The sequence below is a fragment of the Triticum dicoccoides genome, chromosome 2B (assembly GCF_002162155.2).
Source record: "Triticum dicoccoides isolate Atlit2015 ecotype Zavitan chromosome 2B, WEW_v2.0, whole genome shotgun sequence".
NCBI lineage: Eukaryota > Viridiplantae > Streptophyta > Magnoliopsida > Poales > Poaceae > Triticum > Triticum dicoccoides.
This window is the reverse complement of record NC_041383.1, coordinates 688,565,996-688,593,976: the sequence shown is the minus strand read 5'-3', so window position 1 is coordinate 688,593,976 and position 27,981 is coordinate 688,565,996. Positions and strand designations below refer to the sequence as shown.

Here is a 27,981-nt window from a genome sequence, read left to right as displayed (position 1 = left end):
CGATCTCGTGGTAGATCAACTCTTGTAACCCCTATACCCTTCGAATATAATCAAGCAGGAGTAGGGTTTTACCTCCATTAAGAGGGCCCGAACCTAGGTAAACACTGTGTCCTTTGTTCATAGTTACCATCGGTCTTCAAACATACAGCTTGGGCCCCCTACCCGGGATCAGCCGGTTTTGACACCGACAGTGGCCCACTGGCTGATTGTTTTGGGGGTCCTCGGCCAGGCGCACGCCCATTGGGAACCAACGTGGTTTGCACCCCTAATTCAGGATACCATCACTCACTGGGGGCTTAACCTCCTTTAAAAAACAAAAACTACTTTTGTTAAACGCTATCTCTAGTGTGTGTGTTATTTTTCGGTAAAGGGCGATTTTTATTGATTCACAATGTAGCATCAAGTGGATACATGCATAATAAACACACACCCAGACTCTGCATAGTTAAGATGCATACAATCAACATTAGTGCACACACACAAAGGATCCTGCTGGTAAGTAGCAAAGTCATAGAAAACCAAAGATATGCATAGGATGGATAAAAAGAAAAAATATGAAGCGAACAAAAAGAAGAGATCCATGAGCATTAGCACCCATGACATATTTTTATAGAAGAAGTCCACCCGATTGAAGCACTAGAAATTCGCTTTCGACGGGATTCAAACTTTGGGCACATGGTGCACCACTGTAACCCTTGCCACTAGGCTACCACCTAGTTCTCAAGCGAACAAAACAACAAACAAGGAAAAACAACAACCATAAGCATCAACTATCTCTCGACAACACAAGGACTATGAGAAATGTTCTCGAAAAGCAACACCTTCATAAAAGAAATGATGCTCAAAGGCCACCATCACCGGATCCAACTATCAAAGGCTATAACGTGGGTTTTCACCCTAAACATAAAGTCTGAGCAAGTTCTGAGGCAATGCCTTCAACAATGTAATGACGAAAAATGCCGACAATGCCATGTATAACCAACTATCTGTCATTAGGGTAGATTACAAACTTTGTTCCCAGTTCGTTTCGAATAACAAACTCGTCCAGAGGAGAGAAGCGACGAACATATAATGTACAATTTCACAAGCAAACCGTAGTCAACACTCGGCAGTACAAGGCAAGCGTACAACTCTCCACGAAGCTCACCTCCCCGTGAGGGAAGTGGAGTTCAAGGAGCAGAAACTGCTGTGCTGCCTAGCCCCTCCCGTGAACAGCAACCCGACCTCCGGAAGCTCCATCTCCCGCTGATTGCCGCCCGGAGGCCAAACAAACGCAGGCTTATTAAACGGCGGCTCCGGCGTCGGGGCACCATCGATCAACACCTGCACCGCCGTCCTCATGGACGGCCTCTCCCTTGGGTTCGGATGGCAGCACGCCAACGCCAGCCTCACCGCACAGTCCACCTGCGCCTGCTCAAACTCACCGCCGAGCAATGGGTCGGCGGCATGCAAGGCCTTTCCCTCGCCGTAGAGCCTCCATATCCAATCCACAATGTGCATCGGCAAGGGGTGTCGCGCTCCCCCGCCGCTCGAGTAATCCTCCTCACCACGGTGGTCGCTGTCGTGGATGTATGGGTGCTGCACGGCGTTGCTGGGGCTCCTCCCGCTGATCACCTCCATGACGAAGACCCCGAATGCGTACACGTCCGTGTCGAGGCTGGCACGGCCTGTGAAGAAGCTCTCGTACGCCATGTAGCCGCGGGTCCCCGCCACGACCTGCGTGGAGTGGTGCGTGACACCGTCGTGCTGGATGACGCGGGCGAGGCCGAAGTCCCCCAGCCGCGCGTTGTACTCGGTGTCGAGCATCACGTTGCTGGCCTTGACGTCCCTGTGGAGGATCCGCTTGCTGCTCCCGTGGTGCAGGTAGTCCAGCGCCGATGCCACGCCGCAGATGATCTTGTACCGCCGCTCCCATGTGAGCTCCGGTGTGTCCGTCGACGCCGACATGGACGACGACGCGGTCCTTTCCCTGGCGTAAAGGAGCTTGTCAAGGCTTCCCATGGGGAAGTACTCGTAGACAAGCAGAAGCTCGCCCTTCTTGTGGCACCAGCCGATCAGCTTCACGAGGTTCCGGTGCGACAGCTTGCTGATCGTGTTCACCTCCGCCACGAACTCCTTCTCTCCCCGGTCGGCCTGCTTGTCCGTCGACACCCGCTTGACTGCCACCTCCAAGTTCATCCTATCGACGTATCCAAGGTAAACGGTGCCAAAGCCTCCTCGGCCCAGCTTGCGGGTAGGACTGAAGTTGGCAGTCGCACGCCTGAGTTCCCTGAGCTTAAATTTGACTGGACCATGTGCGTCGATCATCTTCTCCAGGTTGCGGTAGGCGAGCCTTCTCCGCCACGTCAGCCTTCTCCACATGAACAGCCCAGCAAACAAACATATAGAGAACACAAGCAATGCAACGAGAGCCAAAAGCACCTTTCTTCTCCAGTAATGCCCTCTTCTAACTGTGGCATCGTCGTCTATTGTGGTGAAGTTCCAGGACTTTATCTGGTTCAGCTGGGTGAAGTTGCCTGTGGAACCTGCAAACACCAGATATATGTCGTCCAGTAGAACTAGTGACAGGTTAATGTACCGACTTAATAGGGCAACATGCTGCCCACTTGTGCTGTATTGGACGAGAGTTACTTGAAACAGCAGTGATGCACCATCGTATTTGATCCCGACCAATACATCAGACCCACTTGAGAGGGCGATGGACTGATTACTGAGTGGGTGTTGCTGAACAGATTTGATGCTATTTAAGTCGAGTCCGACATGGTTGCCGTCAAGGTCATCCTTGTAGCTCTTCCTCGTGTCAAATTCCACGGCTACTAATCGGTTTGTCTTCACGCCGTCTGTCTGGTTGTTGCACACACCCAGCCACTGGCCGCTGCTGTTGCTGGGCAAAGATGGATTATTTGTGAGGATGAAGGTCATACCTTCTCCAGTCCCATTCTGTGGGAGGATGTTGAGCACGAACTCTGTCCTGAACGACGTGAGCTCCGTGCGCTTGCTGTTCCACAGCTTGAGGGTTTCCCTTGTGTAGACCACTCTTCCTGACCGGTGGCTCATGTTGCCGGCGTTCGGCGTGATCTGCAGGGAGTTGTTGGAGATTGCTGAGTCAGGGCTGAAGCTGAAATCGTCCCTGTTGCTTGCGTTGAAGTTGGGGTAAGTGAACTGCAAGCAACTGCAGGTTCTGCCTAGGATGACAACAGCTGCACAAGCTATGCAGAAGAAGTTCGACAGGCTGCTGGTATTGGGCTTTGTCATGGCTAAATGGTTCCTGTAGCTTCCTGCAACCTTCTCAGAGAAGAGGAAGATACCAGTTCATATGATCCGCGTACTTCGCTTTTCACCACGGACGAGGCTGGGAGCAGTTGACAAATACTTGGAAGAGACATGGTCAATGGGACTTGTCAGGTACAGCGGCCAATACTATCTCTGCAGCTGCAGAAAAGTTACCAATTGTTAAATTAATAATCTGTGCAGAAATGTTCAGCAATATGCTACTCACCAGTAATATATTTGACTACGTGATCATCCCCTTTTCTTCTCTAGAGACGGATTAAAAGAGGGGTGTCTAGGAGGAACAACGAGGCTGTTGAACAAGTAGAACAGTGACATTAACATAAGAAAAACAGTAAGAGGGTACAGGAAACTGATCCCTGAAGAACTTGGATAGAAATTTCTTTCATCTAACAATTCTTTATTGAAGATGCCTCATGAATGTAGAACTAGTCTTTGCGGCTGTTACAACTTATAAGTGGTACCAGATTAAAAGAGGAGTGTTTGTGCGGAACAGCGAGGCTGTTGAACAAGTAAAACAGTCAGATTAATATAAAAACACTAAGGGTACAAGAAATAGATTGGTGACAACTTGATAGTGCCAGCCCTGAACAATCTGGGTCAAAATTTCTTTCATCTAACAATTATTTATTGAAGATGCTTAGTCAATGTAGAACCTGTCTATGGAGCTGTTACAATCAAAGAACAAAGGCATTGTCAATTCAAATATTTGCAAGTTATCCCCCCAAAAGGAAAGTTTCTCTACGATTACAATTTGTTGGAGTAATCTAGTTTGCTTAAATGCTACCTCTAGTGCGCGTATTTTGAATTATCCTCATAATGTCTTGATCTAGCGCTTAACATGGAAGATCACATTGGACCACAGTTTTTCACGCTACACTATACAACATGAGGCCAAATTAAGTCTCCCTTTTTCGTTCTCCATCTGTAAAATCAAAACTGGAACAGATTAAAGTGCATTGTAATTCCTGTAGAAAATTTGAAGTGACTAGAAATAAGAAGTTAAGAGTACTACTGGTCAGACCAAGCCATATGTATCCTAAATGGAAGAAGCACGGATAGAAAATGGAATCGACGGAACCCAAATCATTTTTCTCACATGTCCACCTCTTACTGCCGGGAATTTGTGATCTTAAAGAGCTCGCTTCTCACTGTAAAATATTAACGTGGGTAGTGGCCGAACGCATTGCACCAAGCTGGCAACCCTGCCTGAACGTCGCTTTTCTATGAGTCAGTGATGTGCTGTTATTTACCTCGACCGCCATCGTACTACCTTTTTTCAATGTTTATGACTTACTGTGGCTTTGTGTGACTCCAAGGAGTTTGATCTGATTAGGTCGCTTAGACTAATAGGTGGAGAATTAAAACTTGAGGAATTGATGTTATGGGTTTAACAAACTACAAGTTTTACTTACATGAAAGTAAGTATTGTGACTCCTCAATCACCTTTAAAGATTTCTTTTGGCAATTATGAACACTTGCTATAGAGCCCACACGACTTTCGAAGAAGTCGAATCTATTTCATTTTGTAGCAGAACTTTCAGCCCTCGCAATTCTCCCCTTCTTTTTGAACAAATAACAGACAAAAGCAAAAATGTGGAATCCTTGTAAAAACTGTTAGATGTGTATAGTCCTTTTCGGTTTATCCCCATTGTATAAGGGGTCTCTTGCACTTTACCACACACATGTATATGTATTGGCCTTTGGCCCTCCTGAGAAGATAGTTGCTCATTCCTAACATGGTATCAGATGCTTAGGTTCCCCTCGCTCCCCCGCACGCTGCAACTCCGTGCTCCTCTGCTCGATTCTGGCTGCCGCCATCGCTTTCATCCCGTCCAGATCCGCCGCCCTAGCTGTCCCGTTGCATCGCTTCTCCATCCCCGAGTGAGTCAGCCCCTGCTCGATTCCGCCTCGGGAGCTCGCTTGACTGCTGCCGCTGCCGACCTGCGGCTGCTCCCTCCCCCGCTCGTCTCCTCTCCGTCCTTCGGCCGTCGCCCGTCGCCCCGTTCGGCTGCTGCCGCTGCCGAACTGAGGCTGCCTCGACCGGCCGCCTCTGTTGCCCTGGTCCGGCCGCCGCTTGCCGCCCAGGTCCGGCCGCCGTTTGCCGCCCAGGTCCGGCCGCCGCTGCCGCCCAGGTCCGGCCCCCGTCGCCGCCCCCAGGTCCGGCCGCCGCCGCCTGGTCCTGCCCGCCCCCTGCCCCCTCTGGTCCTCGTCGTTGCCGTGCGCACGAGGAGGGGTGAAGCGCTCGGGCTTTTCCCTCGATCCAGATCTGGTTGAGGGCCCGTTGACCAAAAAAAAACGCGGACAACAGCAGCAGAGTGACTTTCTCATGTCCTCTTCGGGCTATGTCGCGGTTCCTCGGTGCTCGATGATCTTTGATGGCACCAATTATGCTGAGTTTGTGGGCTTCATGCGCATCCATATGCATGGACTCCTTCTGTGGGGGGTTCTCTCTGGCGAGGTCCCCTGTCCGCCATGTCCGGTGGCACCCGTGGCCCCAATCCCAGCCGTGCCGCCGGTCCTTGCTGTTGATGCCTCTCAGGCTGACCGAGATGCTGCCAAGGCTCTGGATGATGCTGCGGTTGATGCTTATGATCAGCAGGTATCCGCTTATTCCGATGCTCTCTCTGTGTACCGGGATGATCTGTCTGCTTACACTCAGTGGTGCAATGATGATGCTCGAGCTGCTGCTGTTCTCACTGCGAGTGTTCTTCCTCAGTTTGCTTCGGAGTTCATGGGACTTGGCACTGTTGCAGCGATGTGGTCTTACCTCTATCAGCGCTATCAGCCCTCTGGTGATGCTCTCTACCTATCTGTCGTGCGTCAGGAGCATGCACTCCAGCAAGGTGATTCCTCTGTTGATGAGTTCTATTCACAGTGCTCTGCCATCTGGCGTCAGCTTGACTCTCTTCGGACAGTTGTTTGTGGCACCTGTCGTTGCTGTCAGACTACTCGGTCTGATCTGGAGTTTCAGCGGGTCCATGAGTTCTTGTCACGTCTCCGCTCTGAGTTTGAACCACGACGTGCTCACTTGCTTGCTCGTGGCCGTGTTCCTATCTCGGAGGTGCTTGCTGAGCTTCGTGCTGAAGAGACCCGCCTTCGCTTTGCTGGATTGCTGGTGGTCCCGCCTGTGTTGGCTGCTCGTGCTCCTGTGTCGTCTGCTCGGCTCACCGCTCCACCGCTCCTCCCCGCACCTTCAGGGGGGGTGAGTCGACCTGCTTACACTGAGAGGGGCCGGTCGCGCCGTGACACCTTCTGTGGCTACTGCTCTCGGCCAGGTCACCCAGAGTCTGATTGCCGTGAGAAGAAGCGAGACCAGCGGCGCTCCTCTTCCAGTGGGACTCCTGGATCTTCCTTGACTCCGTCACTCACTGACCAGGACATTGTGAGGCTCAAACGTCTCTTGGCCTCCTCAGGCTCTTCGTCGACTGGTTCAGCTGCTGCTGTGACTGCAGCCACTTCTCCACCACCGCAGGCATCTACACAGTCAGGTACATCTTCGTGGGTTTTGGATTCTGGAGCCTCCTTCCATATGTCTTCTGATTCTTCTGTATTGTCTTCTCTTCGACCTCTTGATTCGCCTATTAATGTTCTTACTGCCGATGGCACATCTCTTCCTGTTGCTAGTCGTGGTATTCTTTCCACTCCGTCCTTCTCTGTTCCGAGTGTTTCACATGTTCCTCGTCTTACCATGAATCTTTTTTCTGCTGCCCAACTTACTGATTCTGGTTGTCGTGTCATTCTTGATACCGACTCTTGCTCCATTCAGGATCGTCACACCAAGGTTTTGGTTGGAGCTAGCCCTCGGCGCCGTGAGTCAGAGGGCCTTTGGGAGGTTGACTGGCTTTGTGTTCCTTCCGCTGCCACCACTTCCGCCAGCTCCCATGCTCTTGCTCCCTCTTCGTCTGCGTCCTTCCAGCAGTGGCATCATCGCCTTGGTCACATCTGTGGCGCTCGCTTGTCTTCTTTAGTTCGTCAGGGCCTCTTAGGGTCTGTATCTGGAGATATCTCCTTACATTGTAATGGTTGCAGACTTGGCAAACAGACTCAGTTACCTTATCCTACTAGTGAGTCAGTATCTCAGCATCCGTTTGACTTAGTTCATTCTGATGTCTGGGGTCCTGCTCCCTTTGATTCGAAAGGTGATCATCGCTACTATGTTTTGTTTATTGATGATTTCTCTCGCTACACTTGGCTCTACTTCATGAAATCTCGTAGCGAGGTTCTCTCTATATACAAACGTTTTGCTGCCATGGTTCACACTCAGTTTGCCACGTCCATTTGTACTTTTCGTGCTGACTCTGCTGGGGAGTATATCTCTCAGCTGTTGCGTGGTTTTCTAGCGGAACAGGGTACTCTTGCCCAGTTCTCATGTCCTGGGGCTCATGCTCAGAATGGCATTGCCGAACGCTCAGCTCGTGCGCTAATGATTGTTGCTTCTCTTCCACCCCATTTTTGGGCTGAGGCTGTTTCCGCATCCACCTATCTCATCAACATTCAGCCATCGACTGCTCTTCAAGGTGGTATTCCTATGGAGTGTCTCACTGGTCGCTCTCCCGACTACTCAGCTCTTCGTATGTTTGGATGTGTGTGCTATGTTCTTCTTGCCCCCCGAGAACGCACCAAACTGACTGCCCAGTCGGTTGAGTGTGTCTTCCTTGGCTACAGCGATGAGCACAAGGGCTATCGATGTTGGGATCCTGTAGGTCGTCGCTTGCGCATCTCGCGTGATGTGACTTTTGATGAGTCTCGTTCTTACTACTCACGTTCTTCTTCCTCGAGTTTCTCTGTCGATGACCTTTCTTTCCTTGTCCTTCCCGATACACCCCGCTACGTGCCTCCTGTGTCACCTCTTCCTCCGACACCTCTCATTCCTTCTCATTCGCCACCGACCCCGTCTTCTCCATCCTCCTCCTCCACCTCTCCATCATCATCTCCAGTCCGTCGTCCTCTCTCCCCGTTCCCTCTCCACTATACTCGTCGATCTCGTACTGAGGATGTCTCCTCTGACGAGCCTTCCACCTCTGCTGCACCTCTCATGCCTCCCCCGGTTCATAATCTTCGTGCTCGGCCTCGCCCTCCACCTGATCGCTACTCCCCTGATCGGTACGGTCTCTCTGTTCTTGCTGAGCCCACTTCCTATCGGACTGCCATGCCTCAGCCTGAATGGCAACTTGCGATGGCCGAAGAGCTTGCTGCTCGAGCGCTCTGGCACCTGGGATTTGGTTCCCCTTCATTCCGGTGTCCGTCCCATCACCTGCAAGTGGGTCTACAAGATTAAGACTCGCTCCGACGGTTCTCTTGAGCGCTACAAAGCTCGTCTTGTGGCCCGTGGTTTTCAGCAGGAGCAGGGGCGCGATTATGATGAGACATTCGCTCCTGTGGCCCACATGACCACTGTCCGCACTCTTCTTGCTGTGGCTTCTGTTCGTCAGTGGTCCATCTCTCAACTTGATGTTCAGAACGCTTTTCTCAATGGTGAGTTGCGTGAGGAGGTTTATATGCAGCCACCACCGGGGTACTATGCTCCTGATGGTATGGTCTGTAGACTTTGCCGCTCCCTATATGGTCTCAAACAGGCCCCTCGCGCCTGGTTTGAGCGTTTTGCCTCCGTGGTGACTGCCGCTGATTTCTTGCCAGTAATCATGATCCAGCGTTGTTTGTTCACACGTCTCCTCGTGGTCGGACTCTTCTCCTTCTCTATGTTGATGACATGATCATCACTGGTGACGACTCTGATTACATTGCCTTTGTTAAGGCTCGTCTTCGCGACCAGTTTCTCATGACTGATCTTGGTCCACTTCTCTATTTTCTTGGGATTGAGATCTCCTCGACCTCTGATGGCTTCTACATCTCCCAAGAAAAATAAATTCAGGATCTTCTTGCTCGCGCTGCTCTCGGTGATGAGCGCACTGTTGTCACTCCCATGGAGCTCAACATTCAGCTTCATGCCTCTGATGGTGACCCTCTTCCTAATCCCACTCGCTATCGTCACCTTGTTGGCAGTCTTGTCTATCTTGCTGTTACGCGTCCTGACATCTCCTATCCTGTCCACATTCTGAGTCAGTTCATTTCCGCCCCCACCTCTGTCCACTATAGTCATCTACTCCGTGTTTTACGATATCTTCGTGGCACGATCTCTCAACGCCTTTTCTTTCCCCGCTCCAGCTCTCTTGAGCTCCAGGCCTATTCTGATGCTACCTGGGCTAGTGATCCCTCTGATCGACGCTCACTGTCTGCTTATTGTGTCTTTCTTGGTGGCTCTCTTATTGCCTGGAAGACAAAGAAACAGACTGCAGTTTCTCGCTCGAGTACGGAGGCTGAGTTGCGAGCCATGGCTATGCTGACGGCTGAGGTGATCTGGTTACGATGGCTACTTGAGGATTTTGGTGTGTCTGCTACTACATCGACTCCTTTATTGTCAGACAGTACTGGTGCTATCAGCATTGCGCGTGACCCTATGAAGCATGAGCTCACCAAGCACATCGATGTGGATGCCCACTTTGTGCGTGCTGCTGTGCAGGACCAGACTCTCGCTCTTCACTATGTGCCCTCTGAGTTACAGTTGGCAGACTTCTTCACGAAGGCACAAACTCGAGCGCAACATAGTTTTCTTCTCTCCAAACTCAGTGTTGTCGACCCACCATGAGTTTGAGGGGGGGGGGTTAGATGTGTATAGCCCTTTTCGGTTTATCCCCATTGTATAAGGGGTCTCTTGCACTTTACCACACACCTGTATATGTATTGGCCTTTGGCCCTCCTGAGAAGATAGTTGCTCATTCCTAACAAAAACTACATTCAATCAGTCAATCTGATTGCACCAATGGTACCAACTAACATTGAAGCAACGTTTTTTCGATTGATATTTTCCTTACCAAAAAAATGGTGACAGAGTTGGTATGGCCCTTTGAGGATATATCTTCTCTGAACAGCTTCAGGTATCCTTTTGCCGGGATCATGTGGAGGTCATCGTGCTAGGTATCTTCTCTCACCAGCTTATTGAAAACTACTCCCTCTGTCCCATAATATAAGAGCGTTTCTTACACTACACTAGTGTCAAAAACACTCTTATATTAGAGTATCCACGATGCTCACCTGTCACCTCGCCGCGAGGGAAGTGGAGGTCATAGAGCAGAAACTGTTCTGCTGCCCAGCCCCTCCGGTGAACAGCAACCCGATATCCGGTAGCTCAATCTCCCGCTGATTGCCACCCGGAGGCCAAACAAAAGCAGGCTTATTAACCGGCGGCTCCGGTGCCGGGGCACCGTCGATCAACACCTGCACCACCATCTTCATGGACGGCCTCCCTCGGGTTCGGGTGGCAGCACGCCAACGCTAGCCTCACCGCACAGTCCACCTGCGCCTGCTCGAACCCGCCATCGAGCAACGGGTCGGCGGCATGCAAGGCCATCCCCTCGCCGTATAGACTCCAAGTCCAGTCCACAATGTGCACAGTCAAGGGGTGTCGCCCTAGGCCGCCGCTCGAGTAATCCTCCTTGCCAACCTGGTCGCTGTCGTGGATGTACTTCACGCCACTGCTGGGGCTCTTCCCGCTGACAACCTCAATGATGAAGACCCCAAACGCGTAGACGTCTGTGTCGAGGCTGGCACGGCCGGTGAAGAAGCACTCGTGGGCCATGTAGCCGCGAGTGCCGGCCACCGCCTGTGTGGAGTGGTGTGTGACCCCGTCATGCTGGATGACGCGGGCGAGCCCGAAGTCGCCCAGCCGTGCGTTGTAGTCCATGTCGAGCATCACATTACTGGGCTTGATGTCCCTGTGCAGGACCCTCTGCTGCTCCCGTGGTGCAGGTAGTCCAGCGCCGATGCCACTCCACAGACGATCTTGTACCGCCGATCCCATGTTAGCTCAACAGCGCTAATCTCCGACGACGAGTTGCTCTCTCTGGCACCGGCGTACAAGAGCTTGTCCATGCTGCCCATGGGAAAGTACTCGTACACCAGGAGCAGCTCGGATCCCTCGTGGCACCAGCCGATCAACTTGACGAGGTTGCGGTGCGACAGCTTACTGATCGTGTTCACCTCCGCGACGAACTCCTGCTCTACTCGGTTGGAATCGGCGTTGCCCGTTGACACCCGCTTCACGGCCACCTCCAAGTTCATCCTATTGATATGGCCGAGGTAAACGGTGCCAGATCCGCCTCTGCCGAGCTTACGTGTAGGACTGAAGTTGGCAGTCGCATGCCTGAGCTCCCTGAGCTTAAATTTGACCGGACCATGTGCGTCGATCATCTTCTCCAGGTTGCGGTTGGCGAGCCTTCTCTGACGTATCAGCCTTCTCCACATGAAGAACACACCAACCAAACAGGTAGAAAATATAACTAAAGCAGCAATAGCCAAAAACACCTTTATTCCAACTCTTATTCCAACTGTGGCATCATTTTCTATTGTGGTGAAGTTCCAGGACTTTATCTGGTTCAGTTGGGTGAAATCGCCCGTGGAACCTGCAAACACCAGATATACGTCGTCTGACAGATATTGTGATAGATCAACATTTAAAACTCCGCTGGATTCAAACTGCCCTACTCCTATTGTTCTCTCCTGGACTAGATCTAATACAAACAGTCCAGTTGTACCATTGTATGCCATACTGACCCATACATCAGACCCACTTGTGAGGACGATGGACTGATTACTGAGCGGGTATTGCTGAACAGATTTGATGCTGTTCAAGTCGAAGAAATGGTTGCCGTCAAATTCATCCGCATAGCTCTTCCTGGTGTCGAATTCGACGGCAACTACTCAGTTTGTCTTCGTGCCATCTGTCTGGTTGTTGCATACGCCCAGCCACTGGCCACTGCTGTTGCTGGGCAAGGATGGATTGTCTGTGAGCATGAAGGCCATACCTTCTCCGGCAGTCCCGTTCTGTGGGAGGATGTTGAGCACAAACTCTGTCCTGAACGACGTGAGCATTGTACGCTTGCTGTTCCACAGCTTGAGGGTTTCCCTTGCGTAGGCCACTCTTCCTGACTGATGGCTCATGTTCCCGGTGTTTGGCGTGATTTGCAGGGAATTGTCTGAGATTGCTGAGCCTGGGCTGAAGCTGAAAGGATCACTGTTGCCTGGGTTGAAAGTGGGGTAAGTGAAGTGCAAGCAACTGCAAGTTCTGCCTAGGATGACAACAACTGCAGACACTATACAGGAAAAGCTCAACATGCTGTGGGTGTCGGGTATTGTCATGGCTAAATGGCTCCCTTAGCTTCCTGCAACCTTCTCAAGAAAGAGGAGGATGCCAGTTCATATGATCCGCGTACTTTGCTTTTCAATGCAGAGGAGGGGAGGAACTGACAAATACTTGGACACAAAGTCAATGGGACTCGCCAGATACCGCCGGCAGTGATATTTCTACAGCTGCAGAAAGTTGTTGATTGTTAATTAATAATCTGTGCAGGCGAAATGTTCGGAGAAATTTTACTTACGATTAATATATTTGACTACGCCATCATCTTCCTTTTATTAACTAGAGACAGAACAAAAGATGGGTGTCTGGGAAGAATAACGAGGCTCTTGGACAAGTAGAACAATGAAATTAACATTAAAAAAACACTATGAGGGTACAAGCAACTGATTAGTGACAACTTGATAGTGCCAGCCCTGAAGAGCTTGGATAGAAATTTCTTTCATCTAACGATTCTTCATTGAAGATGCCTCGTCGATGTAGAACTTGTCTTTGGAGCTATTACAACTTACAAGCATACCAGGTTAAAAGAGGAGTGTCTGTGAGGAACAACAAGGCTGTTGAACAAGTAGAATAGTGATTAGTGACAACTTGATAATGCCACCCCTGAAGAACTTGGATAGAATCTAACAATTCTTTATTGAAGATGCTTCATCAGTGTAGAACTTGTCTTTAGAGTTGTTACAACTTACAAGTGTACCACATGCAAAATTTGAAGTGACTGCAAATAAGAAGTTTCCAAAATGATTTGCAGATCCACCGCTCTAGGGTCAAGGCAGCTTTTATTCAACATCTCCTTGACTTGTTACAATCTCTGTTCCTGTACAGTCTGTAAGTTCCCCTTAATTTTGTAGAATATACACCGGTGGGCTTCCCCTACGGTATTGCATTCAAAAAAGAAAAGTTTCAGTATTATTGCTGATTGCTCACACCAAGCCTGTAATTATTGTGGCTTTGTGGGATCCCAAGGAGTTTGATCTGATTAGATCGCTTAAACTTGCAAGTCAAGGATTAGAATTGACTTGAGAAATTGATGTTCTAGGTCTAATGAACTACTGTAGTTGTATTTCCCTTAAGCCCAATTATGAACACCTGTTATACCAACCACATGACTTTCAAACAAGTCATATCTATTTTGTAATACCCTCTAGCAGAACTTTCAGCCCTCGCAATTTTCCACTTAGTTTTGAACAAATAACAGGCAAAAAATGCGGCATCTGTATAAAAACTGTATTCTATCCAATTGCACTTATTGTACAAAATCACAATTAATACTGAAGCTGGCCTTGTTTAACTCATGCTTTGCTTACCAGAAAATAATGGTGATAGGGTTGACATGGCCCTTTGAGCATGGACCTTCTGTGAAGAGCTCCTTGATAATTCATAGAATGCATCGTGGTAGATATCCTTTTGACAGGATCATGTGGAAGAAGCTCAGCATCATAGGCCATTTTCTTACTGTCATTTTCCTTGTGTTTCACTTTGCAGTTGGGGTCGAGGCTGAGGTGGTGCATTCTCAGATGGAATTGAAGTCGAAGCAACAGCCAAAGCCAACTGATTTTCACTTCTTCTTGTTTCCCCTTCAGCGGATCTTTGTGGATTTGCCTTCCCAAAGACATTGGCCGGAAAAAGAAACAATCAGATTCTAGTTCTCCAGTCTTCAATCAAGTATTTCGGTATGAGAAATAAGGAAGAAGGAGAAGTACTTCCCTCTGTCCTCCGTCCCGGCCGCCGGCCGCCGGCCGCCTGAGCTCGAGCAACAGTGAGAGGAGAGACCCTTGGTGCGGCTGAGAGGGGTTAGGTTTCTTAGATTCGCTTCTCCGATTGAGGTGGGCTGTGGCCTATGCGCACTAGGCAGGCTATGCAAATGAGCCCACAAGCGTCAGATATGATGTTTCTTCGTTTTTGTAAATCGGACATAAATTACCTCGATTTATCAAAGTCTACTAAAAAACTCTCAATTTGTCAAATAAAAGGTAAGTAACAAAAATCAGTTTCTTCGCAGGGCAGAGAGGCGATCCACAACCCTACACGCAGACAAGAAGCCAAGTCCTAGTCAACTGATTCCCCTCGTCTCCAATAGCCGCCCTCATTTCCCATAATCATTTCGGCAAATGAGACGACTCACGAGAGTAATTGTTGAAAATATTATTATATTTTTAAATAATTTAATTTATAGTAAAATCATGATGACAATGTATTCAGGGGGTTCGTGATGACAATGTTAACAATATCAATCACATGTTGTAAGTTAATCATGCGAGTGTGTATGAACATGCAAATCAATTAATATAACATGTACTGCAATCGCATGGATCATAAAAATAGGATGAACAAATCATACCCTTCGGAAAAGTCAATGGCATGGTAGCGACAAAAGTAGCATCCGGAGCCTTCTTCGTGGCATCACTGTTGTTACCCATGACGTGGTCGGAGAAGTTGAAGAAGTAGTCGAAGTCGTGGATGTAGATGGATGAAAGCAGTCGTGCCGGAACGTTCCCCAAAAACCGTATATCCCTTCTCCTAGTGTAGGATCCCAAAGGGCACGGCTCTGGCTTGCTCTATTGTATGGTCGTGCACATGCATGCACATCGGGACGGAGTAGGTGAAAGCAGCAGCTGCAAGAGGAACGACAATGGTGTGTGTGTGCGGCGGTAGATAGCAGGTGCCATTTGAATTGGTGACGTCTAGGTCTAGGGTTTGACGACATTTCCAATAATGCGGTCAATTGCATTTCACATATCCATTAGCGACTTGTAGTTAATTAGAAATTAATTATCTGATCATTCAACGGCATTTAAGCGCACACACACATGACATAGCTTTGATATCGGCTTGACTCATTCACGAAATACCACGCACTCCAGTCAAAGGCGAGCGATAGAGGAGGAGGAGCACACGTGTGTCACTCTTATTCTTATGTCACAACAGGATGATGAAGAGTTCCTTATATGTTCGTCCAAACTCTCCTCCACTCTCGTCGTGGGATTAAAGTTCCAACCCATGTCATGACATTATAAATGGACCACTAAGATTTACCAGGAATCAATTTTTATATGGGTTTGCCGATCTAAATTTCAACAATACCCCACTAGATTTGGGAGGTACATTATATTGCCCTCTGTTTTAAGCATGATGTAATATCACGAGGAGTCATAGAACTTGTGTCGCATGTTTAGTTTGGTGCAGGAGTCTAACACGTGACCAACTTTCTAACATGAAATACTCTGCCTGACCAACTTTCTAACACGAAATAGTCTACCCACTGCACCATCCAAGTCGGGATTTATATTATAGATAAGAGGCTTATACTACTCAAAGAAAACACATGTGGAGCTTAAATAGGCTGCGGGTGCCGCGGCCCATTTTGGGCGCACCATTTTTTTCAAGATATTTGAATAAGTAAAAAAGTTATTTTCAAATATTTTGATATTATACATACATGATGATTAGTAAATAAAAACATTCAAATATAAACATGTGTATTATATATAAAATACTTAGTAAAACGTAAGTAACAAAAAAATTAAAGATATTTATAAAGATAAATAATAAATTTATGATCAAATATTTGTGTGTTAAAATTACTATACATACGAACTCTAACTAGTACATAAAAACATTTAAATATAAACATGTGTATTATATAAAAATATTTAGTTAACACAAAAAATGAACATTTTAATTAAATAAATATGTTTAATTAATCCAAAATATATATACGCTTGCATATTATATTTAAATTATAGAAAATGATGAATACAAATGTGTACTAAATAATTACTTGTGTATAATTTTTACTCATCACTTATATTCAAAAAATATATAGTTTATACATTAGCCACGATTGAATATTATATTAACAATTTAAATTATGAATTATGAATATTTAATTTCTTAATTTAATTATACATACATTGACTAACTATAAAAATGTGCATATAATTATTGAAATGTTTGTAACTAAAATAATATTTCTGAATTGTAATTTAGAAAACCAAATATGTAATACACACATTTATATAACACACAGGCTTATATAATACTCAGATTTATAATAACTAAATCACTTTTGTTTTTCAAAAACATGTGCAAAAATATATAATACACACATTTATATGACTCGAGGTTTTACAAATATCTTAAAAATGAAGCGTGTGCAAAATGGGCTGCAGTATATGCAGCCCATTTAAGCTCCACATGCATCCCTTTCCAGGATTCTCAAAAAGAAAAAAATGCTTCCCTTTCCGGTACATATACGGTCATCAATAGCGTCCCCTGTCAAAATAGATGCTCGTGGTTTCGAGTCCAAGTGTATTATTTTTTGTTGTTAATTTTCACATATATGTGTAGTACTGTGGTAGGTTTTTTCGCAAATAAAAAAATGTGAGGAGGTTTTTTGCAAAAATATGCCCGTTGCAGTTGACCTTTTCCATGAATAAAAACTATGACGGTGTTTTCTGTAAGAAATACATCACGTCCAACATCATCACTCACTGACATGTGGGGTCATACAGGCATATGCCTGCATGCGTGTACTGTGATCGTATCTGCACGCTCGAGTCAAGTTAGATAACAACAAAACCGTATTTTCATAGTTCTAACACCAAAAAGTTTTATAACTCCCAGTGATATTACCTCTTTAAACATTGTTTTGATATTCTAGTATCTTCATCGGAGATCAATTAAGGGTGAACATTCACCAAGAGCAAGTGGAAGCACTTATCCACAACTGACTATGCGTTGAATTGTTAGTTTTGCATGAAGTTTCACCTATTTTCTCACTAATACTAAGTGGTGGATATAAGTCACAATCATGAGCTCACTTGAGATTATTTTATCAGTAAATTCTTTTCCCATGTCCTAATTCACAGGATATCTGATCACGTAGTTTGGTTTACCATGGAAACTCACATGTATCTCATATCCATCTCCTTTGATGCATTTCTATCACATTTCATGATAGCCCATTATGAAGGATTTGACTGATTCTTAGCATTTTGGATATAATTCAAAGCTATCACTTCATAATTTGTCAATCTCCTCACAGATTTGAGCCTTCTCTTTACATGCCTTAAATACTTCATATTATCTTTCAAACTGTTCACTATGACAATTATAGTTTAATTATCTCAGTTGATGAGGAAGACAAAATTGGTTTTCATCCACCGACAAGTCCATAAAGATCTCCATGAAATAATGTCACTACCACGTGTGAACAAATATCCACTTGTGACCTTTATCACATGAGCATCAGAAATCCAGTTTGAGTCATTATACCCTCAAGTACTCTCGGATATCCGGTATAGTGTATCACATAGCTCATGTTTCCCTTTAGATAGTGCATAACTCGTTCAAGAGCACGTCAATGAACACCTCCCGCATTGGAAACAAGATGGATCGGTTTTCTTACTGCAAACACCCATGACTCATAGTTCTAGTAAATACATAGGTAAGCGGATGACTTGAGAGTATCTCAGTTGACCTCTAGCTATTCCTTGGTTCTTTCGAATCAATACAATAGGATCATAAGGTATCGAAGAAGAATCATAATCTGAATAGGCAAAAGCGACTCAAAACTTTCTACACATAATGTGACTGCAAAAGTCTAATCCCACAATACTCATGTCTCAATACCTTGATGTTAAAGATAACATCAGTGATTAGTAACACCAAGATCGTTCATCTCAAAGTTATGAGACAAAAGAATACCCTCCTCAATGACTTGTGGTTGGTTCCAAATATCGGTATGTCATCGATATACAAGCACAGTATGACTCCTTCGCCCCCACCACGACAATAGTATACACATTTGTCAGCTTCATTAACAACAAAGCCATCAAACGTTAAATTTTACCAAACTTCTCATGCCATTGCTTAGGTACTTTTTCCAAGCCATGCCCATATCTTGATCATTTGCACACCTTTCCTTACAGACCGTGTACCACAAAAACCATCTGATTGTTACATGACGAGAAGACCATGGAAGGCAACCAATGAGACTAACACTCGAATGGTGGTGTGTCTAGGCACATGTGAGTAAGTATATGAGAAATCTTCGCTTTCCTTCTGGGTATATCCATTGGCCACAAGATTAGCCTTGCATTTTCAGAGCCCAAACTTCCTTTGAACTCCAAATTACATTCTACAGGTTTGCAACCATATGGAGGACCTCCCATGTGCCCTTAGCCACGATTGAGTCCATCTCACTACTTACATGTTCATTCCTATAGTCAACATCTGGGGATGCATAAGCTTCTGGAATGAAACTGGGAGTGCCATCACCAAGGTATACAATGAAATCATCACTAAAGGACCTTGTGATCTTATATCTCTTGCTCCTAGTAGGAGCTTCATTGTCTTCCTCCACATGATTTTTCATCATGTGTTTGTTCAATATTTCATCCAAATGGCAGGTTCAGAAGTCTCATCAGATTCATGTTCTCATTTGTTTATCAAACGATCTAAATTTATTAATTAAGTAAGAAAATTACATCAGACCGAACATACTGGAACAAAAAGAGTAACGATGATATGTGACAAAACTAAAAGTTACATCGAGTTTCTTCGATTTTGTTGTCTCGAGCTTCACATCTTGCATCTCAAGGCTCCACCATAACTCCAGTAAAGAAACCACATATGACCCACAAATAGACTTAAGCGATTGCCATCCATACAATAGGTGAGAACCTGGTATCATTGAACATGGTGTGGCTGGAGATACACCCCTTGCAAGGCAAATTGTCAACCATTTCTTCAAATGTGTTCTTTGAGGGAGAAGACCAAAAGTAGACAAAAGTCGAAAGTGAAGAACACCTAACCACACCACACTTGACACCATCATTGCAACCGCTAATGTGAACATACCAAGCATCGAACAACAAACCACATGACGGAGGATCATTAACCGCGGGACTAAAACACCACATCCTTTGCGGTATCGGCTTTGTCAGCCACAAAAGCCACACTAGAACTGGGGCAGAATTATGGAGCCTTTATTCCAGACGAACACCGCCTTTATCGTCGAGATGTCATTGCCAAAGCGCCAAAGACACAAACTTGTGAAACTAAGACTTCAACTTGATCATTGGTTCCCCTCGTCTTCTAGTGCCAGAGACAACCATAGATGAGGGGAACCGGAGGAAACATAGCGGTTGAGAGCTACCATCATAATGTTGGTGGATCCATAGTCGTGCAGCCAAATATACCACCAAGATTCACAGCTAATCTCATTTCTCTGTTTGCCATGTCAGTTCTACTTTTCCTGAATAGCATCCCTGAACAGCTTTCTACTTGCTGAAGGCCAGAATTCCACATCCAAGTCAGATTTTTTTATCTCAACCCCAATGAACAATTTGTCACCAAGTGCATATCAACCGTTTAAGTACCACCGCATATAGAAAAATAGCTTTTTTCGAAAAAGGACATTTCACTCAATTGAAGCAAGAAAATTAAGCTAAACTGAGTGAACAAAGGAGTGACAAGAGCTGCAAAATTTTATCAAGGCCCATCTCAGATTTTCAGGTAATAAACCGAAATACGAGCCAAGCTTCAACTCTCATGCACATTAGATAAACCACAAATTCCTGCAGACCACATCTCACGAGAAGAGTTCACAAAATACCATATCTTTACTGATAAGCAATTATTGTTCGATGAACGTCGTCGGGCTAACAGTGCTTATTGTTATAGGACAGTAGACAAGCACTGTAGCCGGACATTGCTAAGAATTGCACAACAATTCCAAGGTGGCATGAAGTTATATACATTGAACTATTAATGTACTCTGCTATGCAATAACAGAACCAAAAGAAGGCTTCAAAGTGTAAATTCAAGATTACAGTGGAATGATAAAGACAAGATCACTAGATTAGTATATCAAGAAATGCTATTTAACCCTGAAAAGCTGGAGGAGCCTCCTGACTCAACAAACCCACGAACTGAAAGTTCAGGAGCAGAAGCATTCCCCTCCTGCAGTAGCCCATGATCAATGAAAACTACAACAACTGTGATGTCATCATGGAAGAATCGGCGAACCCCTTTCTCTAGTTTCGTAATATCGTTGTACCTCATTTCCCTCTTCCGTGCAGCTTCTTTCAAAGCTGCTTTTATTAGCCTCCTTGCAATACCCTGCCAAAGAAGCAAAGCAGAATTTTACACATCAACACAGAAAAAACTACTGTACTTATTCATAAGTAAAGTTTCCCCAAATAATATTACAGGTTCATCCAGAAAAGCAAAGACAGAGGGTGAAATGATGAAAAACATACTTCACGTGGATTGTTGTGCACAATTTCGACGGCTTGCTGGTTTGTAAGGTGCTCCCATAATCCATCCGATGCGAAGATAACAAAACTATCTTGTGGACGAATAAGTCTCGTGCTTATTGATGGCTCGGAAGTTAGAACAGGCCGTCGGAGAGGCTCGGAGAGATGGAATCGAGTTATGGACGGATCAACAGCGAATTCTTGCTTCTTTAAATATGCATCACCTATAGACCTTGAAACCTAAGAGCAAATCAGACGAATGTTCCAAAGAAGAATAATTCAGAAGATTTAATAACAGTCCTAGATGACATAACATATTTTCCAGTAAAAACACCTGAACATAGTGATACAATTCTGCACCTAGTGACCACCAGTTGGTTGTCATATACATATACTAAATTAATTACTATTTACTGTTCCTTGAAAGATATGCTACTAAAAATAGAAGGTTGGTCATCTTGTTCCACAACAAAAGTATAAAGTTAGTATGTTTAATTGTTTACCCAAGCTTCATAAATATACAAGGCTTGTGATAAAAGGTCTGTATTGTATACCTGTATAATGCCTTTGATGCGCCAGACACCATTTTTCAGAATAACAATCTGTGAATCATCAGGGTGAAGAGATTTAAGCTCCTGCCTCACTTCCTCGATGCTTGCGTTGTGATCTCTCGTTAGCTGCTCGGCAACAATCTTGTTTGATCCAACTATACAACCGACAACCGCCCGAGAATCCCCAAGATTGGCCAGGTAAAGTGTTTTTCTCCATATGACACCAACCAGACAGCAAGATCCGATGGCAGCTATAGAAGGTTTTATCAAGTGTGTCCTGCGCACGAGCGACAGGAAGCCTTCCTCTGTAGCAGAGAAGGCATTTCGAACAACATTCTCAGATACTGCTCCGCTTTCTTGGGCAAGACCTGTAATAACAGCAGTTTCCATTACAAAAAATGATATAAATAGTTTTATGGAGAAAATCCTAGTTATTGTTACTCCTTCCGTTCCAAAATAGATGACTCAACTTTAGTAGGAAGAACAATTGTCAGGGAGATGAATCAGAACATGTGAGGTGGTAGCCTCAAAATCTGTAGCAGTCATCAAAGGAAGTAAAGGAACAGCTAAACGCAGTTGAACTATGTTGCAGACAAAAAAAACTCTGCTCGTAGTAGTAGTATAAATCAAGGAAAATCCTCGAGAAATACAAGTTGTGTCACTGCATAGTGCATATTGCTTATGCAATTCTGAGGGAAAAAAAACAACTGCTACCAATTTGTAAGCTAGCGAATAGCACAAGTACAGTGACAAAACTTTGCGCAAAAAAAAAGTACAGTGACAAAACATAGCTGAAGAAATAAATGGGGTAGAAGGAAGGGGACAGTACGTACGGACGAGGTGCGCGGAAAGGTGGTTGGAGATGAAGCGGGAGGCCTCGGCGCCGCCGTGGCCGTCGTAGACGCCGACGAAGGTGGCGGCGGCGCCTGTCTCAACCTGGCTGTGGTCCTCCAGCACCTCGTTGGCCTGCACGACGGCGAAGGAGAAGTCGCCCGCGGCGTGCCTGCCGAGGTCCCGCGACCAGAGCAGCAGGTCGTCGGCGTCGGCGCCGCTGCCGCTGCCGCCGTCCTCATCCCTCCTCGTACTCGTAGGCGCGTACCTCCGGACCCGGTCCCAGCACGCGGACGCAATCTTCTCCAGCCACGGCCACATCCCACATTTGGCTCGCCCCGGTGCCCAAGAGAAGAGAGCTAGCCCCGAACACGTCGACGCAGTTGCTTGAGCTCTGACTTGTGCTGCCTACTGCCTACTGCCCCATCACAGATCACAAGGCCAGGTCTCACTCCTTCTGCCTACGTACCGAGAAGGTGGGAGCAGTGGAATATTACTAGCGGAGTGCACTCCACTGCTGCGTGTGCGTAGTGTGGGGGCCCTGTGGCGGCCATTATATAGGCTTTTTCCCGGAGATGAGCCTGTGAATTTCAGGTACCTGCCGGAGACCTATCATGGAAAAGGCGCGAAAAGGCAAAAAAGCGCGGCTCCGGTCGTGATGGTTTTCAGGTACTTGCCGGAAGGCTTTGACTTTTTGCAGCTGCATTCCCTTTCTCGCTTCCCTCTCCGGCGAGGACTCCTATCGTTTAGGGAAGGGGTCATGTGATCTTCTCCAGATAATGCATGCAGTGTAAAGCGAGATTACAGCGGCGGACAGCCCGAGCCCGGGGGCATAAAGGGGTCGCCGGACAGCTACGCCGACCCAACCCAACCGTGCACCAGCCGCCGTCCCGATCTCCGGGAAGCAGCGATGGAGAAGAAAAGCCCTCGCAGAAATCACATAAAATGACCAAATGCACGCACCGACGCACTGTACTGTTATAAGTACGTAGGCCAACGATAGCGCGTAGTGGCGCTTTACAGATCAGAAAGCGCACTCTTGTGTGGAAGAAAAAGCGCGGGAGAAGCCGTCCGTGGGCGCTGACAGATGAGTCGAACGAGCACTCGAGCAGCTCGCGCGCATCACCGGGAACCTGTGACACCATCCGCTCGCGGACCGTCTCGTTAGCTGTACGCCGGTCAGAGCCCTAGTCTAGTGGAGGCGCATGCAGTACGGCTGATGTTTAAGCCAACGTTGGCATCGCGGCGATCGGTCCTGGACCCGATCCATCCATCCATCCATGATACGTATCGCAGCAGCCGAGAGAAGAGGAGAGACCGGACCGTACTGCACAGGTTGCTGGCTGAATGTGATTTTCAGATAAGACTTGAATGCAAAGGGCACTAACTAGCAAAGTTTTAAATCGCGGGCGAAACTCGAGCGATCGCGGCGCAATCGCTGGCTGGGAGCCTTCCCGCGACGCTATCGCTGAAAAAACACTATCTGCGGTAATCACGCGATCGCTGCGCAAAACGGCGCTAAATCCCTTCGTTGTCGCTGCAATTTAGCTGGGACAGGCCGAAAGAGAGGCCCAAAAAGGGCTCGGCCCAAATTTTGCCCCGAAAAGCCAGAGGAGCTCTTCCAGAAACCTAGCTCCCTCTCTTCCTGTTCCCTTCCTTCCCTCCACCGAAAACATTGTGGCGGCTGCGCGGTTACTCACAGGTGCGCTCGGCAGGCCGGCCGTTGCTTGGCCGGAAGCAGTGACGGCAAGGCGACGCCCAAGACTCCGGGCAGTTTCTGCAACAGTGGGTTGCGACCACGTTCCGCCCCATAGCTTCACACCACGGTCAGGAAGGCTGCGACCGGCGACGAGGGACCTCTGCACAACGACGTCTATGAGTCCTCCAATCCTCTCTGTCCTTCATTCATTTGTTGATTCAGTACAAGAAGAATATGTTTGCTGCCTTCACTCGTTTGGCATTTGGTTCAGTAACAGAACAGCTAGTAGATCTATACTACAGCCGATTTGTGAACACTTGTTTTCTGAATTTATACCCTGTTTTCTACTGAAAATCCCCTGTTTTCTACTGGAAATCCTCTGTTTACCGAGACAGATATGCACATGTACTATTTGAGACTTGAGAATGACAAACACATGGTTCCCGCGAAAGTGCTTAGCGGCCGCTATTGCGGGCTATAGCGGCTGTAGCGGCTGCCCGAGCCAGCCGCAAAATGACTTTGCCCGCGATTTGAAACTTTGCTAACTAGCCTAGCCTACTAGATGAATGCAACGTACGCGCACCAGATGGCATGAACCGGTGAGCCTCCCGTCAGCGGAAAACAACCGGCGCTCGCCTGTGTGCCAAGCGATCCGGCCCGCGCCCTGGCAGCAACCCCTAGCTTGAGGCCAACTCCACCGCGCAACCCTATCCTGTCCGCCCCGGTAAAGTCAAACCAACGCCCCGGGCGCAAACGGACTTTTGTCCATTTTGTGTCCGCTTTCGACCCATCCGCGGTCCAAGTTTGTGCCGCTTTTGGGGTGAAACGGACACCACGCGGACGCGCGGGTCGTCTGCGCGTGTCCTTCCCTGGCCCGCCCGTCGGTGGCACAGGACGGGTCTTTTTCTATCCGCCCCCCTCCTCCCTCCGGCCGCATCCACCCCACTCTTCCACACTCTTCCCCTCTCTTTCCCCCTCGCCGCCGCCGGCCGCCCACTGCCATTGCAGCCGTGCACCTCGGACGCGCGCTTGCCCAGCCCGTTCCTCTCGTCGCCGCCGAGCTACCCAAGCACGGCCACCTTGTTTGCGCACCCGCCGGCCGGATTTGGGGCGGATCCGGTCGGTCTTGAGCTCGCCCGGCTGTGGGAGGCCGGGCGGCGCCATGGACTGGCCGGGCACCTTGCCGGAAGGCCCTGGCAGGGCCGCAAGGCCACATGCAGGCAGTGGCTCGTCCTCTAGCCGCTCGGATCTGCACCGCCGGTGGTCCGCCGGCAGATACGTGAATGGCGGCCGGCCGGGCTCGGTGCTTGCCCAAAAGCTCGTCGGCGCACCGTTGCCCCTCATCAAGTGCGACCACTGCCCAAGGGTGGTCGTGCGCCGCGTGTCTACAACGCCGGAGCATCCCGGTGTTCATCAAGTGCTTAAACGATGGGGTATGTGCTCTTTTAGCTTCAGTGCATGTTTGTGCTCTTGGATTAGACTAGTGGTGCTAACTTTAAGTTTTTTTGTGTAGACCGGATGCAAGTTTTGGTATTGGGAAGAAGAGTACATCGATATGTTGATAGAGCGAAATGTAGTGCATGTTCGTGCACTTTTAGCTAGCTTAGAAGCTTTAGATGAGACAAGTGCATTTGTTGCTAGATTAGAGTCTAGGCACGATACTACGTGCGAAGAAGCAACAAGGCACGATACTACGTGTGAGGAAACAACGTCGACTTCTGGCTTGAAGAAGAAAGGAGGGGGCAACGTCGTGCCTCCTCCACAGATCAACAATGAGTGCATCGAGAAGGCGCTAACCCAACTCAAGGGAGCAGTTATGAAAATTGGGTATCTTCTCAAATGTATTCTTGTGGTTCTTGTTTTCTTTGGCCTTGTTTTACTAGTCAAAATGTGATGATGTATTGTTATGTACCGAAAATGAATGATAAAAAAATTTAAGGACTTGCAAAGAAATATATGCGGACAGGATGGGGCAAATGGATGCGGCCGCGCGCTGGGCGCACGGCCACCGCATCCCAGGACAGGCCCGGACACGATCCCAAACCCCTACCCATACGGACCGAAACTGGACAAAACGGATGTCCGTTTGGGGTCACGCGGTGGAGTTGGTCTGACTTTACCGGTCTCCAGAAACCAAGTTCATGCATGTATCTGATGCAAGCTCTGGCTTTTGCGTGCTCTCTTTTAGGTAGGGTTGGTCGCGCTTTTCCCGGTGGCGGACGGAGAAGTGCACCCGCTGATGATAAGGGTGGAGGCACATCATCGATCCATCCGTCTCCATTAGCCCAGTAGGTACGATACGACCGAATGACCGATCAACGGTGTGTGCGTGTACGCAGTGTGTGCTTGACACTATTGCAGAGGGATTAGACATGGACGTGATCGAGTCACAAGTCACCAAAGTCTCGTAGGCTAGGTTCAAAATCTCGTAGGCTTTTCGGATTATACATGGTTTTCTTTGAGGGCTGGTGCAATCGTGTATGTACGCATCTGTGGCTTGCTTTTAAATTCAGGCGAAGAGGAAATGAAACTATTGGGATGACTAATATCACTTTATCTCTTAACAATTGAATTGATTGACTTTCTTCACCATGCTCGGCTATCATGAATCGTTGAAGCCCAACAGGGGCAAAAGATATGCCTTCTCCATTAATTAAACAGTGTTGTTATGTGAGTTAACGAAGTCTCAGTCAACTTCACAACCGTTGGATAAACTGCGAGGAGACGCGTACTGGTTTACACACTATTCTGTTTCAGGTTACGTGTATGGGTAAGCGATCCAAACAGGGGCAGTGCTATGTCTCGCTTATAGCGAGATCTAGCGTGCTATCATGTCAGGCGCCTCCGTAAAATGGGCCGGTCCAGGTGTGCGGGGCGCATCGGCCGTGTTTTTCTGGTTTTTTTTTCTTTATTTCTGTCTTACTTTAGGCTATACTTCCAAAAATTCTAAATAATTATATTATAAAAAACTTTGCATAAAACATTTGAAAAACAAGTCAACCAAGCATTTGAAAAATGGAAAATGTGTATAAATAAAATATTTCTCATGTATATTAAAAATCTAGACAAAACATATACAACATGCGTGAAAAAAGTAGATCTTGTATTTAACAAATAATAATCAAGATTTTTTCTAAAAAAGTAAAACAAGTATTTTAAAAAAATCTTAATCAAGCATTGCAAAATGTTAAATGTGCATACTAAAATGCTGATGTATTCAAAAAGTCAAACTCTATATTTAAAAGTTGTTAATCAAGCATTTGAAAATGTTAAAACGTGTATAAAAATATTGAACATGTATTAAAAATATTAATCTTATATTTTGAAAAATATTAATCAAGCATTTGAAAAAATTGTATAGGAAAATGACAATGTATTCAAAAAATGTAAATCAAGCATTTAAAAAATATGAAATGTGTATAAAGAAAATATTTTTTAGGTATACAAAAAATGTATACAAAAATACACAAAGTGTGTGAAAAAGTTGATCATATATTTAGAAAATGTCAAACAAGCATTTTAAAATGTTAAACAGTATTTCAAAAATCTTAAACAAGCAATTGAAAAATGTTAAATGTTATAGAAAAATGTTGACCACGTATTAAAAAATAGTAATCTTGTATTTTAAAAAGTGTTAATCAAGCATTTTATAATGTTAGATTATGTATAGGAAAAATATTTACAATGTATCAAAAATATTAATCTTGTGTTTAGAAATATATTGAAGAAGCATTTAAAATTGTTTAAAGTAAGTGTTAAAAAATGTTGACCATGTATTAGAAAAATATTCTTGACGCATACGAAAAATGTAGCATGAAAATCAAAAGAAAAAAAAGAAAAACAGAAAAAATATGAACTAAAAAGGAAACAAAAGAAACCAAAGAGAAAGGGAAACAAAAAAGAAACCGAAAGAAACAAGTGCAAAGAGAATGGAAAACAGTGAAAACAGAGAAAAAGCAAGGAAAAAATGAGAAAGATACAAAAAGAAACCAAAGAAGAAGAAATGAAAAAAACACTAAAAGCACAAAAGAAATAAAACAAATGAAAGGAAAGCATGAAAGAAACAAACACAAAGAAAACCAAATAAAGAAGTGAAAACAAAGAAACCTAGAAAGATATAAAAAGAAATCAAAGAAGAAGAAAGGA

General features: G+C 46.3%; 3 protein-coding genes across 6 annotated transcripts; all 3 read right to left on the bottom strand.

The window, feature by feature from the left end:
* Positions 1-964: 964 nt before the first annotated feature.
* LOC119365631 (probable L-type lectin-domain containing receptor kinase S.5) lies at positions 965-14,298 on the bottom strand. 3 transcript variants are annotated; one of them, XM_037631275.1, is made up of 3 exons: positions 13,798-14,298; positions 3,500-3,583; positions 965-3,432 (listed from the first exon to the last, which is right to left on the bottom strand). In XM_037631275.1, exon 3 carries the CDS (start codon positions 3,253-3,255, stop codon positions 1,144-1,146), a length of 2,112 nt encoding a protein of 703 aa, XP_037487172.1. In that variant the 5' UTR covers positions 3,256-3,432; positions 3,500-3,583; positions 13,798-14,298; the 3' UTR covers positions 965-1,143. The 3 variants fall into 3 exon arrangements, 2 of the variants coding, with proteins under 2 accessions (XP_037487172.1, XP_037487173.1); XM_037631276.1 differs by lacking the exon at positions 3,500-3,583; XR_005175637.1 differs by lacking the exons at positions 965-3,432; positions 3,500-3,583 and adding an exon at positions 12,725-13,363.
* Positions 9,957-11,203, bottom strand: LOC119365633 (probable L-type lectin-domain containing receptor kinase S.5). Its single transcript, XM_037631280.1, has one exon. It carries the CDS (start codon positions 11,150-11,152, stop codon positions 10,529-10,531), a length of 624 nt encoding a protein of 207 aa, XP_037487177.1. The 5' UTR covers positions 11,153-11,203; the 3' UTR covers positions 9,957-10,528.
* Positions 14,299-20,301: 6,003 nt separating the features above from the next.
* On the bottom strand, positions 20,302-22,645 carry LOC119365632 (probable protein phosphatase 2C 43). 2 transcript variants are annotated; one of them, XM_037631279.1, is made up of 5 exons: positions 22,139-22,645; positions 21,309-21,673; positions 20,758-20,994; positions 20,556-20,617; positions 20,302-20,458 (listed from the first exon to the last, which is right to left on the bottom strand). In XM_037631279.1, the coding sequence occupies exons 1-5, from the start codon at positions 22,455-22,457 to the stop codon at positions 20,380-20,382; spliced, it is 1,062 nt and encodes a 353-aa protein (XP_037487176.1). In that variant the 5' UTR covers positions 22,458-22,645; the 3' UTR covers positions 20,302-20,379. The 2 variants fall into 2 exon arrangements, with proteins under 2 accessions (XP_037487176.1, XP_037487175.1); XM_037631278.1 differs by having other exon boundaries at positions 20,302-20,617.
* Between the last annotated feature and the right edge of the window lie 5,336 nt (positions 22,646-27,981).